The sequence below is a fragment of the Triturus cristatus genome, chromosome 6 (genome assembly GCF_964204655.1).
Source record: "Triturus cristatus chromosome 6, aTriCri1.1, whole genome shotgun sequence".
Lineage (NCBI taxonomy): Eukaryota > Metazoa > Chordata > Amphibia > Caudata > Salamandridae > Triturus > Triturus cristatus.
In genome coordinates this window covers 451,531,574-451,548,847 of record NC_140589.1, presented here as the reverse complement: position 1 = coordinate 451,548,847, position 17,274 = coordinate 451,531,574, and the positions used below count along the sequence as shown (strand labels likewise).

Below are 17,274 nucleotides of genomic sequence, written 5' to 3'. Positions count from 1 at the left end.
AGAATGACCTTCCTCCAGCGGTGGCTCTCTGGATGCGAGGGACGACGGCGAGGGCCAGGTTAGCGGAACGTAGCCGGCGGGTGGGCGTGTAGAAGGTGAGGCGGCTGTTGAGGTACCCTGGGCCTAGGTCGTGGAGGGACTTGTGTGCGTGGGTGAGGAGTCTGAACGTGATCCTCTTGTTGACAGGGAGCCAGTGCAGGTCTCTCAGGTGGCACGAGATGTGGCTGCGTCGGGGGACGTCCAGGATGAGTCGGGCGGAGGCGTTCTGGATACGCTGAAGTCTTTTCTGAAGCTTGGCTGTAGTACCGGCGTAGAGGGTGTTTCCGTAGTCTAGTCTGCTGGTGACGAGAGCGTGGGTGACCGTCTTCCTGGTCTCGGTCGGGTTCCATCGGAAGATCTTTCGGAGCAAGCGGAGGTTGTGGAAGCAAGCTGAGGAGACGGCGTTGACTTGTCTGGTCATCGATAGGGAGGAATCCAGTATGACGCCCAAGTTGCGTGCGTGGTCCGTCGGTTCAGGTGCGGTGCCTAGTGCCGGGGGCCACCAGGAGTCGTCCCATGCGGAGGGTGATGGTCCCAGAATGAGGACTTCTGTCTTGTCCGTGTTCAGTTTCAGGCGGCTGATGTTCATCCATTCAGCGACGTCTGTCATCCCTTCGTGCAGGCTGGCTTTGGCGGTGTCGGGGTCTCTGGAGAGGGAGAGAATCAGCTGGGTGTCGGTCGGGACATGGAGCGGGACTTGGACCAGTCCTGGTGCTGAGTTTTCTTGATCTTGGTGACAACGTGCCTGGGCCTGGATTGGGTAAGACCGCCAAGGGTGGCGTTGGTACTGGAGCTGAGAGTGCAAGAAGCTCAGAGGTTCCAGCTGGCGCCTTGTGCAAACTCGCCACTGGTAATATAAGTGGTAAGACTCTTGGATCTGTGATGCCCGAAGGAGCACCAGAGGGAGTAGGCAGATAACTGAAGAGTCAGAACATAGCTAACTGAAAATCTTGGATATGGTATAGTGTGGTTGAAGACTCTGGAAATTCGGGCTGTTCCTTAACCACCTGCAGAATCCGCTCAGAAGTTGTCTGGCTTTGGGAAGGGGAACAAGACCGTTTGCGCTTCCCACGCACTTCATCAGGGGAGTGGGAATGGCGTGAAGGAGTGAAACTCTGGTTCAACTTTTTATGTTTATCGCACTTACCTATGGATTTGGAGCGCAATGAAGACTGGCCTTGAGGGTGGCTATGTGAGTGGCTCCGTTGGCTCCGGGGAGTAGGATGGGATGAGTGTTTGACTTGGAGCGGGACTTGGACCAGTCCTGGTGCTGAGTTTTCTTGATCTTGGTGACATAAATCATTCCCTCGTGTTCCCTGAAGGCCTTTGAGTTCATCAACGCACAGTCCTACAGAGTTGTGGCTCAACCCCAGACACCACAGGGAAACCTGGTGGGGATCTGTCCAAGACATTGGCTTGAGACAGTCCTTACATGTCTTAAAACCTGTCATCTTAGGGGTGACATCCCTTGCACACTGTTGACATTTTTTTGCGAATTATCTGAGAAACAACTGTCTCTGAGAGATAAAAGAAGTTTTGGATCCCTGTCTGGAGATGTGGAAAGAAAGGAATCAATGTCAGCACCCCGGAGTTGCGCCTCCATAGACCCCACACGTTACTTCTGGAGCAGAACGGTGGCAGTGCAGAACTGCACTGCGCCACCTTCCGGCACGCAGAGGTACTGCAAAAAAGTTTCCAAATCTATTCTGATGCATGGGGAATAATCAAAAGGTGAGAAATCTGCACCTAGAATTGTCTACAAGAAATTAATGCATTATCTGTCAGTCAAAATGTGTCACAAAACATGTAGAGCACCTTGCTTCAGCAAGAAACACAGAAGGTCAATAGGTTTAGATGCTATTACAAAGCACATTTATCAGATCATAGTCTTAAAATCCTGTGTCATTTATTCAGTTGCACTTATTCACAGTTATTCTTTATTTTATCACTGTCAGTGTAGGCCTGGCTTAGGCCTGTGTTTGCACACTTTAAAGAATGGGAGAGTAGATTTGGAGTGTATTTGCTTCTTTAAGAATTAGTGGGGCGGTATATTCTCAGTGGTGTGTTCGTACTTTGCAGAAGTCACTAGCAGACTAGAGGTAGAAGACAAATAAAGCATATTCCAGGGAGCACTTTCAGATATTGTGGAATGGGGAGTGAAAGAAACTAAATTATTTGAGATACCCCTGTATCCCTTTATTATTGGGTATCACAAGCAAAGTTAGAAGTAAAAATTATAGGTTTTATTGGGGAATTAGTCCCTACACATACTGGCTTGAAGAAAAATCTTTCTTTTTACCTTCAGGAGCATCCAGACCACCAGAGGTAGAAGTCTTTGAAAGGGCAGTAATAAAAGACATCGTAGCCATGGGTACACACTAGTCCAGACACAAAAATCTTGCGAAAGCAGAAGGCATTGCCCTAAAATCATTGAGTACCAGGAATGATTTAGTTACAAAATCAGCAGATAAGGGCGGCCATAGTCCTTCAAACCAGAGTTATCTATGGACAAGCTTGTAGAAGCCTATTAAAATCGAAGGAATTATCTGATACTCAAACAAGATCTGACAAGTGGAACTACAGTATGAAATTAATAAACTAATCGCAGAAGCTAGGAAAAGAGACTGGATATTGAAACAAGAAGCAGAATTTCTAACACCAAAAAAACCGTGGGATACCATACTTTTATACCCCACCCCAAAATACATAAGAGTAGGATGCCTCTGCCTGGCTGCCTCATAGTGTCCGGGATAGGCTCTGTACTAAAGCTCCTTTCCACGTTTGTAGATTGATTTCTACAACCTCTGGCAGTGGAGATGCCATCCTATACAAAAAATACCAAAGACATGTTAACAACCATATAAAACATGACTTTCGATCCTTGAATTGAGATAATGATCTGTCTATACGTTGAAGCACTATATATAAAGATACCTCAAGAAGCAAGCTTGCATACCATTTCTGAATCACTGTATGCAGACGAATGGCCTTTAAGAACACCTATTGAGTTCATCCTCAAACTGGCACTAACTAGCAACTATTTTGAGAATGAAGGTACGATATATCAACTAAGGCATGGGACTTCCATGGGCAGACCCTTTCTCCTCAGTCTGGCTTGTCTGTAGATCCACCAATTCGAATAAGATAATATCTGGACAAATAACCCTTACCACAAACAAGTGCGCCTCTGGCGGCGACAATTAGATGACATTGTCATGATTGGCATGGGTCTGAGGTAACACCCTTGTAGGTTGGATTAATGAACAGAACCAATACTATTTCTATATAAGATGCAGTCAGTTCCTTAAGACCATGTGGCCACGCGCTCTGTTCCAAACTGTCTTACGTATAATACTTCTCTTATTTTCGACTCAATGAATCCCTCATGCCATTAACGTAGCACGTACCTCAATGCACCCACAAGAAGGTCTTTCATACATGTTTTTCTATTTGAGATGCCTTCCATTTATTAGGAGCATGTGGCCTCGTTCTCCGATTTAAATTGTCTTCAGCACGGTATTTCTCTCAGTTTTTACGTGTATTTTAACTGGTGGAAAATCAATGTTCACATTTAATTATCGCATGGATTTTAGCTAATTCCACGGGGTTTCATCATTTAGCTGCTTCATGCAGGAAGAACAAAGTGCAAAAGCATGAAGTCATGCAATGTATTTTAAAGTCATAATTCTTCTGCTAGTGCAAAGATTACGAAGTCATGAATGCCTGCATAGAAATTCATAATTTATTTTGTATTTTTTTAAACCATACATTTGTTTGAACAGAAAGCAAGAAAATATGTTTTTATTTTCGTGTAACATCTCATTTTCAGAATGTTAATTATTTAAATGATTTGTAGAACAGACACAGCTGTAGGGCTGGTAGGAATCCTGTGCCATGGACAAGTCAAAATGGTTGAAAAGGATATGGAGACCAAGTTGTGCCATGTCCATAAATAGGATATTTTAATTAGTTGACACTATCAGTGCCCAAGGGTGTATGGAAATCCTTCCAGGGCTAACCAATAGAAAAGAATGCAATGCAATGGAGAACATGATAAGATTGAACATGATAAGATTATCAACAGGAGCTAGAAGGAAGAGAATGTTCACATTATATAGGGCACTTAGATGACCGATCGACAATGTGCTGTACAGTTGGAAACCATAAAAGGAGCTTGGAGAATCATTCCAAATCACAGATTTGAAAGGGTCGTGAAAGAAAAATCTCCTAATTGTGATACGAAACAAGTATAAATGATGTGTGACTATTTGTGTACGGTAGCCCAAAGGAATCGTGTCGTGTGATTAGAGTGGTGCAAACAGTGCCCCCACCATGTCTGCTCTATTGGAACATTTTTTTTTAAAGCAGAATCGGCCCCTTTAAAAGACCTAGGCAGGTTTTTAAAGGAAAATAACTACTGCTAGGAATGTGAATTCCGGGAATGGAGGTCTGCTGTTCCCTCCGAGCCACTATCCCTGTGTTCGTAGACAATTTCAAGGGGTCCCACTTAGTGACCTGCCAAAATAATATTCCTCACGGAGGTTCTTTCATGACCCCCAGCATATGAACATTTTGGGATGTAACCTATCAGTACACACATTGTTCAAATTACATTTTCATTTGTAAACCAACCAGTGTGCAATTTGTATATTTCTGTTTTTGAATGGGTCTTGTACATCTGTGGGCATATTTACTATTATTTCATGCAACGCAGCACAGCAAGGCAGCTGTACTGTAGGGCAAGGATGCCTGCGTTATGCTCACAATTGTTTTTGTGCATCTTCCTGCACAAAATATCCTTAGAGGCATTTTCCTCTTTTTATGTGTGATGCAGAATGCATCAAGCATAGAAAGAGAAAATAACGAGGGAAAAAAATATTCCTTGTTACTCATCTTCTGGCAAGCTACTGATTTGACGCAATCCCATGTTTACAAACCTTTGTAAATCTGGAATTGCAGCAAATCCATGGGTGGATGCATGGGAACGCCCATTCTCCATCCATGGAACGCCTTCCAGCTTGAAATATCACATAAAGCAGCGAAAGCCACTGCGTTGATTTATATGTCTTTACAAATCCATCCAAAGTAGCGCAAATCGCTCCTTAAGTGGCTTTGTGAATCTTACCAAAGCCTTTGCATTGTCTTTGCGTCACCCTGTGTGGTGCAAGGACAATGTAAATTAAGGCTCAGTAAATCTGGGGCCACTCTTTTAGAATCAATAAAGGTAAGCCTGCACCAGGGATTAACAGAAATGAGTAAAGGCACTGAAAAGCAATAACGTGTTCAGGAATGGGATGAAATATGCATACATGTGAAATAATCTGTCACTGAACACCAGATACAAACAACTGCAATTTAAATATTACACAGACGCTACCTGAAACTAACAGGCTGCATCAGTGCAGGATGCAATTCACCGCTGCATTCAACCAGGAAGCAACACGCTGGTATTGTTGCTTTCAAATGTTTGGGCAGTCAGATCACATTGAAATGGCACTGCTGCCCCAGAATATCATGTGAGAGGTCTGTGAACTCTCAGATCTCTTATCTTGTGGCCTGCTGCAATTCCTGGAATGCGATCAGTGCTGCTACCCAGATGTCACCCCAGGTCTCAGTCCCAGCCCAGAACTTCTAGGAGTAAGGTGCAATATAAATGGATGGTGAGGGCTAACTGCCCATCTTCCTGCACAAGGAAGGCCGCTTACAGCATACATGATCACTGTGTCATACAGAATCAAATTTTACTTGTTTCTGAGGTGTGATATATCTCTTCACCTTAGCATCTTCAATAACAACCATAATCACTTGGGGCGCAGTCCCCGAAACACCTTTTTTTAAAAATAGTTTCATAGTTTTCTGCCACTGAAACTACATCATAGAATGTCTTTAGCCATGAGATCACGTTCAGATCTGTGAAATGGAAGCCTAACAGAGGCCTCATTTTTCCCTGACTGTTAAAAATATTTATTTGGATTAACGTCATGGAACTGCATCCAAATGTGGAGAAAATGTCTTTCATCAGAGAACATGAAAACAAAAATTAAGCCTAATATGTTTAAATTGAAAACAAAGAGAGAAAAATAAAGCCTTCCCCCTTTGGGAACCTGGAAGACATCCCTTCCCAGAGTACATTGTACTGACAGTTCCCTTCCAGAGCCAGTTCTATTTTTCTGGTTTGTGATAGAAGGCTCTCAGAACAACTACTGAGTTTCTTTTACCTCAAATAGCTTTCTTTTTTCCTGATTCACTCATCATCCCTGACTGCCTGCTGTCTAGTTTGATATTTTTGTGAGCCCCCCTCAAGTGGGAGAAAGAAAGCAGTCATTGATTCACATAAGGCATACATTCTGCGGCTAAATGGTACATCTGTAAGAAGATGTGAAAAAGAACGTTAAAAGAAGAGAGAAAGACAAGGCTAAGAGACAGGTTTGAGTACATGAGGTTAGAAGATGGAGAAGATAAAGGACAAAAGGGGGCTAGAAATCAACCTGATTCATTTTCCTTACCGCCTTTGGAAAAAACAGCCATAGAGGTATGTCTAAGGAGAGAAGATCAAGTGTTAAGGAAAGACAACACCACCATTCCTGACACCATCATAGATCAACGCCAAGACCACCAATATCACAGTTGAAACCCTCTGCTCTCAGTCAAATGATGGCTCGCCAACAACACGTCAACGACACTCAGAATATGACCTGCCATCGACATCAGGCCATTCAAAATCGACATCAAGGAGATAATTATTTCTCTCAACAACAAGAAAACACAAATCAATATTGATCTTCACAAGAAAACTGTTGACTCAGAGACCATCAATATCTAAGAGACACTGATGGCCTTTGACCAAATCCCCATCAAAGAAAGGAGAAAGTGACTACTTCACCATCACCGATGTCCAAAGTGTGGTTAGTAACCCCTTCAACTGTCCACTCTATTTAGCCAATTTCTTCTCAAGTTGGAATAGCCTCTTCTAATAAGAGACATTGAGAAAAAACAAGTTCCACTCCTTCTGGCCATCCAAAGACAGCAACATTTCCAAATCCTGAACCCTTACCTTACTGACCAATTTAGCCTATAATTGTTTATGAAAACAAACCCAGTGCAAATGCTTTTAGAGCCTACTGGTCACCTCCCCTAGGAAGTCAGAGGCAACCTTTTTGTCTCTATTAAAAAGATGGAACCCACCTTCACCACAAAGATCCCAACAGAGCAAATTGCTTTCACCTCAGAGTTCTCCTTCTACTAAAGGTCACAGATCTCTTACTAGGTCTTGCTCTCTCTCCACTCATTATGTACTCCAGCACAATCTCCATCTAGAATGTTGCCAGTGGATGACATGGGGTACTGGTGATAGGGACAGCAAAACTAAATATCTTCTTGGAGGCACCCCGAACATTGGTGTTTGTAATATTGGAGACTCTTCAACTAAGATATGCTTCTAAACCTTAGATACCTTTGGTTCCTGGTATGCTAGAGAGAACCAAGGAAAAATGTATGACTCCAGCCAGTGTGAAGATGGTAACAGCACGCTTGCAGAGAAACCTACAAACCACATCAACAAGTCCCAGAATTTCTCAGGGTAGAGCCTAGTCCAGACTTGGTTATCATAATGGTGAGACAAAAATATACATCAGCTCCAGAATAAGCTACTCCACCTGAAAGAAAGAGTAAGATACTTGTCTATACAGGGAAAGAATGCGTGGCATAGAATCAACTCATCTAAACTGCACCAGGGCAACAGAGCTGCTTGGGAAGTATTACCAAGAGATCTGGGATGAATGAAATCCTTTGTGTCAGATATGCAGAAACAATGAAAACAGGATCTGTTTAGATGCTAAATGAAGATCCCTGGGTTTGAAACCAGGTAATTAGCACTGCAGGGGACTCAGCCGACTTTGTCACTGAGAAATACTGTCATGGCATCTCTCTGAGAGGCACTTTATGAGTTAAACTGGTATTTCTGAAGCCAGATGCCCAACTCAAAATAGCCACCTGCCCTTTTTAGAAACAGCTCTTAATGGACAAATACATAAGACATGCTTTGTATGCAGAAGACGAAACTCTGAAGGCAGTTGGGCTGGAGGAACAGAAGACGGTCTTCAAACAATATAGGCAAAAAGAATGCTGTTTTTTTCATCGAAGGGTTCAGTTCTTGAGATGGTCTTGCCAGGTACAACATCAACAAAGATGGGACCAGAAATATCAATATCAACGGAGATATCTCAAATGAAAATTGACTTCACCAAAAGCATCACAATACAGGGGAAATAATGCCAATGATGTTTTAACACCCCGTTCCAGTTACCCACTTCTGCAGGGGGAGCGGTGATGTCTCACCTGAAAGAGTGGAGGTCTGAAATCCCTTACAAATATGATTGAATGTCATAAGACAATGCTGCGTTGTCCGCTTCAAGACAATAACACTGCCAAAATTATCAACAAATCACCAACTACCTGCACTGAAAGAGGAAGCTCAGCCCCTATTCGCCAAATGAGCAGTAAAAAAAGTACCGCTAGGACAGGAAAATAAAGCTGTGTACTCTAGGTACTTCCTATTGCTCAAAAAGGTCGATCACGCCTTCAATTCATCATGGAGTACATTCTCAGAGAGAAAGTAAGGATACTGGCTCTTCATCAAAATATAAAAATGTTCCACTTATCAAAAGGAACATTTGATTCTGTCCTGTAGAACTGCAGGATGCATACTTTCATATTCCAGTTGCAGATCATCACAGAAAATACCAGAGATTTATTTTAAGAGGCATTCACTATCAATGCTCCATCTTCCTATTCGGCCTAAAATCTGGCCCCAGGGCATTCTCAAAATGCATGGCAGTTGTGGCAGCCGATCTAAGAAAGAAAAAATATTTGTTAATCAACAATTGGAGGACTCACTCATAAAAGCAGACTTTCTACAAAAGGCATCCCACGACTTCGAAACCATGGTCCATCTGCTATAGAGGATGGGTCTGAATATCAACATGGAAAAGTCAATCTAACTTCAGTCTGTTGTCTTACATACCTGGAAGCACAAATTGACACAAAAAGGGAAAAGTGTATGCTTCAGGGTGAGAGTTTCCTCAATTCTAAAGAAATGCTTGGATTTGAGGAAAACACCAGTTCTATGGCCCAACAGGATGCCTCCCTCTTAGCATCCTGAATGTACATAGGTCCAAATGCAAAATTGTATATGAGACCCTTCCAATAGTGTCTCAAAGATCAATAGTCAACTAAGAAAGATAATTGGGAGGACTATATAATCTTTATGACCCAGGCTGGTCAATCACTAATATGGTGGTGCAGCAATCAGAATCTCCAGAAAGGAGTATTCTTCCAAAGAAAATTCAAAAACAGACCATAGTGACAGATGCCTCACTGTCAGCTTTGGGACTGTCAGTATGGGAAGCCAACCACCTGGCTATCCAAAGCCTTTGGACAGCCGAAGAAAAACATACCATATCAATCTATTAGAACTGAAAGTGGTTCACTTTGCCCTAAAAGCTTTTCTACCATCTCAACATCATAATTCAAACACACACCACCATGCATTATACCAACAAGCAAGGGGGAATAAGATCAAGACAGGTGTCTCTTCAAGCACAAATGATGTGGCATTGGGCTTTGGTCCGCGGGATCACTCTGACAACAATACACTCGGGAACTGCCTAACCTGGGGACACAGGAACTCAGAACCAAGAAGCAAGTTTCTCAGTCAGCATCATGAAGAAGAGCACAAATGGGTCCCAAATGACAGAGTCCCATGAAACATGTTTGGAAAATGGGGATTCCCAATATTAGTCGTATTCACCTTGGAAACAAAATGCAAATACTTCAAATCTCGGGCACTAGAATTTACTTTCTGTATCTAGCCTAATCAAAACTATGAATCTCTTCTATAAAAATGCATCTAGCCTCTATAATGGCATATAAAACGATCACCAGAGCAAACCTCTTTCTTTAAGATTCCAGTAATTAAATATTTTCTGCAAGGCCTCAAAAAGGTTTTTCAATCAGTGAAAAGGCCATCTCCACCATGGGAGCTCAACCTAGTATTTTCAGGATTGATGAGCTCTCCCTTTGAGCTTATTTACAGTGCAACACTGCAGCATCTCTCATGGAATATTTATTTTTTTAATAGCTGTTACCTTAGCGAGAAGAGTCAGCAAGTTACAACCCTTATACGCAGAAGAACCATTTTCTATCTGGGATGCACCTGCTGGTACACTACAGTCTGAGATATCACCCAGGTTCTTTCAATGTACATTTTGGACTTGTCCCTCCCTGCAGGGTCACACCCAAACTTTTTGCCTTCAGCTTCCTGTTTACTGAACACGTTTTTGATGTCTTAGTGCTAAAGTGCTTGTGCTCTCTCCTTTAAACATGGTGAAACTGGCTTTCACCCAATTGGCACATTTAATCTACTTGTAAGTCCCTAGATAAGTGGTATCACAGGCACCCAGGGCATGTAAATTAAACTAGAGGGCCTTCAGGACTCCTTGTGCCACCCATTTAGGTAGCCTTTTAAACATGTCTCAGGCCTGCAATTGCAGACTGTGTATGCAGTTTTAAACTGACATTTTGACCAGGCAAAATAAATCTTTTGCCAGGCCAAAACCTTCCATTTTAATTCATATAAGTCACCCCTACGGTATGCCCTACACAGACAAAAGAGCAGGGTCCATTGTATTTGAAAATTTGGACTCGTACTTTTTTATTTTTACATGTCTTGGTAGTAAAAAAACTCTGAAATGTGTTTTTCACTACCTCTCCCATTGGATAACACTGGGTTACCTTATAACATTTAAAATGTGACCATTTCCAATTGGGAGCAGGTAGGAATATTGAGTTCGGTGTCTAAAGAAAAGTTAGATTTTAAGTCACAATTCTTAAAATGCCACTTTGTCCCAACTATTTGATGCCTGCAGACTCTTCCTGGGTTACATGACTATGTGTAGTTGACCGTTATGTATTCCTGCCAGACAGCATCACGATAAAGGGTCTGGGTTTTAGCAGGATGGGCCAACTCTGACTTGATAGGGGACGGAGCTGTCACCTACCACACTTGTACTTCAAGAGCACTAGCTCAGCTCACACACAAAGGACTTTACATGAGCCTATTGTGCCCCTAGACAGATTGGGACCAGAGCAGGGAGGTAGGGAATTCCAGATACCACTGGGAGCAGAAACTCTAGAAGCTTCTCCCACTTCAAAGCTGGCATCAGGTATAAGTAGTAGACCCTCAGTCCAACACTACAGATTACTTCTGGACCTGTGGACTCTGCCAGGAAGAAGTAATGCCCAGCTGTGAAGTCTGGCCCGCTGTCCAAGCTCTGCTCTGCTGGCCAAGGACTGCTTTGCTGCCCAAGGCCTGCTGTTGCTGGATTAGGACTCTTCTGCCACTCTGAGATGCCCTGCTGAATCCACTATGCCAGTGTGGACCCAGGACTCCTGGAAATATCCAAGGGTCAGTCCGCATGGCCTCCTTTTTTACCACAGGGATATAACAGGCTTATTTGACATCGATGCAACGCCACCCATCTGGACGCAGTGCGATACAGCTTGACGCAGCAAGGCACAGCTCCATGCAGCTCGACCCTGGCCCAACACGATGCATAAATTGGTTTGGGATCTTTCTTGTGTTATGTTTTTACTTTATTACTGTTGTGTAATTCATAAATACTTTACACATTGCCTTCAAGTTAAGTCTGACTGCTTTTGTGCCAAGCCACCATAGAGTTAAGCACAGGTTAATTTAATGACTTTAGTGGTTCACCCTGACAGGGATTATGGCTGTTGCTTGAAGAGGGTTCACACCTCTCTCAACCAACAACCCAACTTATCACACTAAGCCTATCAGACTTAATTTTTGCCTTTATGTTGTCTGCTGAAAGGTGTTGTCTCAGCATTTAAATGCGTCAATGCAGTTTAATGATGTTAATCTGGAGAGTTATTTTGAACATTCCGGTAGAATGAGGTCTCCGTGAGGCTTCTATTTATATCTGAAGACTCACGTAGAATGCAATGCTGTTGCCTCCAAGCATAAACAGTCAGCACCCTGGAATATGCGAAAACTTACCTTAAGCAAGCGTGCCATGAAAAGACATGAGGAGAAATGGCAAGATCTAAATTCCAGGAGGAATTTACCCTTCCGAATGAACTCTATTCCAAAAACTGTACCATCATAAACAAATATAAAGCTGCTTACTACAAGACCACCAACTGAGTAATCAACAGAAGCAAAGCCCTCTTTAAGTCTGTCAAATATGTGCCAACCCCCTATCCCACCATCAGTCTACAAATGCAACACTATCAACCTCATTTTCACTGAAAAATGAAACTAAATCAGATCTCCCACACAGTCCTCTCCAACACTCTAAGGGGCACATGCATCATTCCAAATACCGGTCGCAAACTGCAGATTCACAGAATCTGCCCCTTTCCGACCGGTGTTTTTGCTTTTGAGATACATCATCCCAAAAGCAAAAATCGCAATTTAAGTAATCGCTAAATATGCGATTACTTAAATTGTGATTGCATTTAGGGAATCGCAATTTTGCATGATGCAATTTCAAATAGCAATTTTCGCCATTAGGGATCGCAAATTCCCATTAATTTAAACTTGATGGTAATTTGCGAAAACTTTGAAAAATGCACTAAAGTGCATTTTTCAAAGTTCCATGTTATGCACACCCATTGGGGCATGTGTGTGCGCAACATGTGGTCACATGGCAATTTCAGGGGTGCAACAGGGTGTCCTTTCAGCATCCTTGGACCCTTAAAATTGCATGCACAATTTGCGAGTACCTGTTACATGCCTTCTCATTCATTAGGCCCATAGGAATGGATGGGAAGGCATTCCTTAATAGCGAGTCGCTATTAAGGAATATGTAGGAATCACAATTTATTTTGCCATTCCTACATACATGGGGATTTGCGATTCCTAAATAGCGATTTCTTTAAAATCGCTAGTTAAAGAATCGCAAATCCTTACTTTGATGCATGTGGCCCTAAATGCATTAAAATCAGACCCTGGAAAACATGAGGTTCTTCCCTCTCCAGTATGCTGACAATACCCAAACTTATCTTAAAATCTCAACCAGTGACATTCAGATGCTCAAAGTTTGCCTCAAACGCATCTAGACCTGGATGTCAACAAACTACTTAATGCTAAACCCCGCAAAGTCTGAATTCCTCCTGTTTGCCAACACCTCCATACATTCTCTATTCAGTCATGACTGTCCAACTTAAGCCTAACTGGCTTTACACCCTAGCTGACAGAACAGGCCAAATCGCTTGAAATCATCCTTGATTCAAATCTCTCTCTCAACGAACACTTTGCCAAGAAAGACCAAAACAGCCTGTTTCTCAGACTCCCTCCTGAAAAGTTAAACCTTTTTCTCCCAGGAGACAATTCAAGCCCTAGTCCTCTTCTACCTAAATGGAAGCAATGTCATTCTCAGTGTCATCTGAAAGGCTTTCTTCATGCAGCAGAAAAGCTTATCAAGTGATTAATGAAATCAGGCCACATCACTCTTGCACTAAAGGATCTACACTGGCTTTGCCTGCAAGCCTGCATCATCTTCAAGATCAGCTGCATCACTTACAATGCCCTCTACACCCAGACCCCTATCTATCTAGCTAACAAACTAATTATATCTGGAGGTCAACACCAGATGACATGCTCCAGCATAGACAGATTAGAGACTAAACACTGCAGGAAGGATCAAATAAGAAAACAGGCCATCTCAGCCTCCAACCCCAGGATCTGGAACAACATTCCCTCTGACATCATAACAGCAACAACCCTCCTACAATTCAAGGAGCTGAAAACACACTCACTTATGAAACACTACCTCAACTAGGCTGACATCTCACCCCTTACTCTAGCTTTATCTCCTCCCTCTGTCTCTTCTCTCCATCTATAATAACTAGGTCTTTCTCCCCTGCAGAGCACTCTGTCACTAGAAAGTTAGGTTGTGCTTTAGAACTACCATATCATACATACATACATAGATTAAAACAATTATGGCAACTGTCAGGCTTTATTAAGATGAAAAAGCCATAACCCTTGTTGCCTAGGTTGCTGAATACTAGATATAGTGTGTGTGCAACAGAGTGTGGTGCACCTTTCAACATTTCAAGTGGTTTCCAGGAAAGACACATTTTCCTCAGCCAGTTCTTTGGGACATCCACCCAAAGATTGTAGTCACTGACAACTATTCTCAGACAAATAGGTAATGATGAAAAAGATCATCAGATTGTGAACAAAAATCGTCATCATCACATGGAAGTCAATATATTCACAATGGCTTCTTCTGAAAAGTTACAAGCCTCAGCCAAAACCACTACATTGATATTACAGAAATAGGCATCACTGAAGATGCGAATACATTACTCACTGCCATCGTCACATAGCAAGACCAAGTTAAAGTGCCGGATTTATATGAAAAATGTCTAGGATTTGCTTCACGAAGTACTTGGCTTAATGTGGTGAGTATGTAACTTTTCATAATGTGTAAATATCAGAATTTAAAAAATCATATTTTGGTGGTGTGGTATTTCATCAACTGGACAGTCCATGAGATAATGTTAGAAAGGGTCAGCTGAGTGTCAAAGTCAGAGATTTTACAGCCATATTGACCAAATTATTCTCTTTCCTCTTCTGGCTTGTTTCAGGCATGCCTTACAGCTAAGGGCTCGATTCCGATCCTGGAGAAACCGGGTACGAACCGTTGGTCGGAGCGTTTTCTCCGTCCGACTCGTACCCGGTAAAAACACCATACAAACATGCAAGTACGATTCGTACGGAAACACCATTTCCGTACGATTCGTACAAAACACCGACCGACACAAAAACACATACAAATGGGATCCGGGACGGCGCGTACGCGACATGCGGACAGAGTTAGGCACCTTTTTACGTACCAGCAAGTACGATTCGTACCGACAGCACTCCGGACGGCTATATTTTTACGGCACACAAAAAGTGCCGGTAAAGCTAAGTACGCCGCGAAGCGTGAGGAAAAGGGGGCCCGGTACGCACCGGACACCCCCCCAGCTCCCCCCGTATGTCCGCGACGTCCCCCCAGCCCCACCCGTATGTATGGTGCGGACCACCACCCCACCCCCGTATGTACGGTGTGGACCCCCACCCCCCGTATGTACGGTGTGGACCCCCACCCCACCCCCGTTTGTATGGTGCGGACCCCCACCCCACCCCCGTATGTACGGTGCGGACCCCCACCCCCATATGTACGGTGCGGACCCCCACCCCACCCCCTGTATGTACGGTGCGGACCTCCACCCCCGTATGTACGGTGCGGACCCCCACCCCCGTATGTACGGTGCGGACCCCCACCCCACCCCCGTATGGACGGTGCGGACCCCCACCCCTGTATGTACGGTGCGGACCCCCACCCCACCCCCCGTATGGATGGTGCGGACCCCCACCCCCGTATGTACGGTACGGACCCCCACCCCACCCCCCGTATGTATGGTGCGGACCCTCAGCGCTACGATACTGTTGCTCTGTTCCGTCAATGCAAATGTAGACGCCAAGTTGCACTGCACTGGAGCAAAGTGTGTAATCCGGCTCCTCTCTTATGTGATTGGTGAAAAACCTGAGTTTCACTGGAAAGGCCATAACCCGATACACCGTTCTTTAGCAACAAGACATGTAACAATTTAGCCATAAAGTTCACATGCAAGACAAAAGTATCACTAAATCAATCAATAAATACATTAATTAAATAAATGTGCACTATAATATGCAGACTTGGAATTTGTTGATATTCATAGATTTAACAAACTGGTTCAGCCTAGTTGAATCACTTTTACCAGTTACATCTCGAAGCTTTAAGACACTTTGAAAGGCTTATCCAAATATTCAAAACATACCAAAAACTGTGCTTCTTGATGGCAGGAGAACTGTGATCTTTGCTGGCATTTTGTTTCTTGGTGCAGTTGTTCAGTTTTTGCCCCATCATTCTTCTAATTAAAGCATCATCAATATTTGAAAATAACTGTTTTGTGACGCCTGTGTAAGAGAAAGGAGAGTAATTGATGCTGGTCATAATTTCAAACTGACACAAAATAATTTGAAAACTTTAATTCTAAAAGATATTCAGGAGTGCGATGCTGATTGTGTCGCAAGATGACCCATGAGCTCCTGGTCAAGCCCTGCATAAATGCACTCCCTTGTATGCCACTGCCACACAAAGGTTGGTGGGTGCACGAGGGGTAAGAGTGTGCCTGGGAGGTGGTAAAAAGTAGTCTTACACATGTGGGTTCATTCCTTGCGTCCCCTCCTTAACACATAGGACTCATCTGCACTGGGGTGGACAACTCCAACTGGAACCAGCTGCCCAAGTGAGTGACGGGGGCAACCGGGTAGAATTGGATTTCCTTGAGGGTAATGCAGAGGAGGTGAGGCTATAGAGAGCCACGGTGTGACTGGAAACATGGCGGATTGATAAGACCACACCAAACAGGGCATTTTGTTGGGGTCATAGAGGGCTATAACTCTGAACAAGGAATGCAGTTCTTATTAGTATGTCAGGTTTAACACTTTAGTTAAAACATTGCTGTTTATCTCTCCTTTTCAGGTAGATATTGTCATTGTGATGTCCAATTTTTATTTCAATGAATGTTAGGCATATGAAGTGGAGAATTTTGGTCCAAAGTCCTGGTAAATGTGACACTCTCCAAACGAAAGTGCACGAAGGAAGGATTCCTTCTGCTGGCGTGAGCACTCTTACATAGGCAACTAGATTGCCGTCTTCCAATTTAATCTTGCATAAAAAAGCTTTTTAGGCAGATAATCAATAGTCTTCAAATGAATTTATTTCCAATTTGGGTGCATTTAACTCCATGCAAAATTCATTCTTGCCAAGCTGGGAATATATCATCCAACTGTATAATCAATGTTTGCAAACCCAATGCATTTCGGGTCCAACCTTCGGTGCCATTACTGTAAATGCAACGAACAAAAGGCATTTCATCATACAGTCCTTACGAGATTCTGGTAGCGTACTACTATTTAGAGCGTGTTGTGTGAGAAATGAAACCATGCAAGAAGATACAAAGTGCATCAAATAGTGCTGAAAGCTCATGAGAAAAGTGAGAACAGAAAGATCATGTCTAGATTTCTACAAGCTAATGGCCAGTGAATGGAAAAGTGTGATGTTATGGTAAAAATTGGGTTTAAATCTTTATAAACAAACCGCTTGCTCACAA

At 43.2% G+C, this 17,274-nt stretch overlaps 1 protein-coding gene across 1 annotated transcript in view; it reads right to left on the bottom strand.

The window, feature by feature from the left end:
• BEND6 (BEN domain containing 6) overlaps positions 1-17,274 on the bottom strand; it is a 281,971-nt gene that overhangs the window by 5,267 nt on the left and 259,430 nt on the right. The window contains exon 8 of the mRNA XM_085609193.1: positions 15,937-16,075. Within this exon, the coding sequence (XP_085465319.1) occupies positions 15,937-16,075 (139 nt within the window). The remainder of the gene's footprint in view (positions 1-15,936; positions 16,076-17,274) is intronic.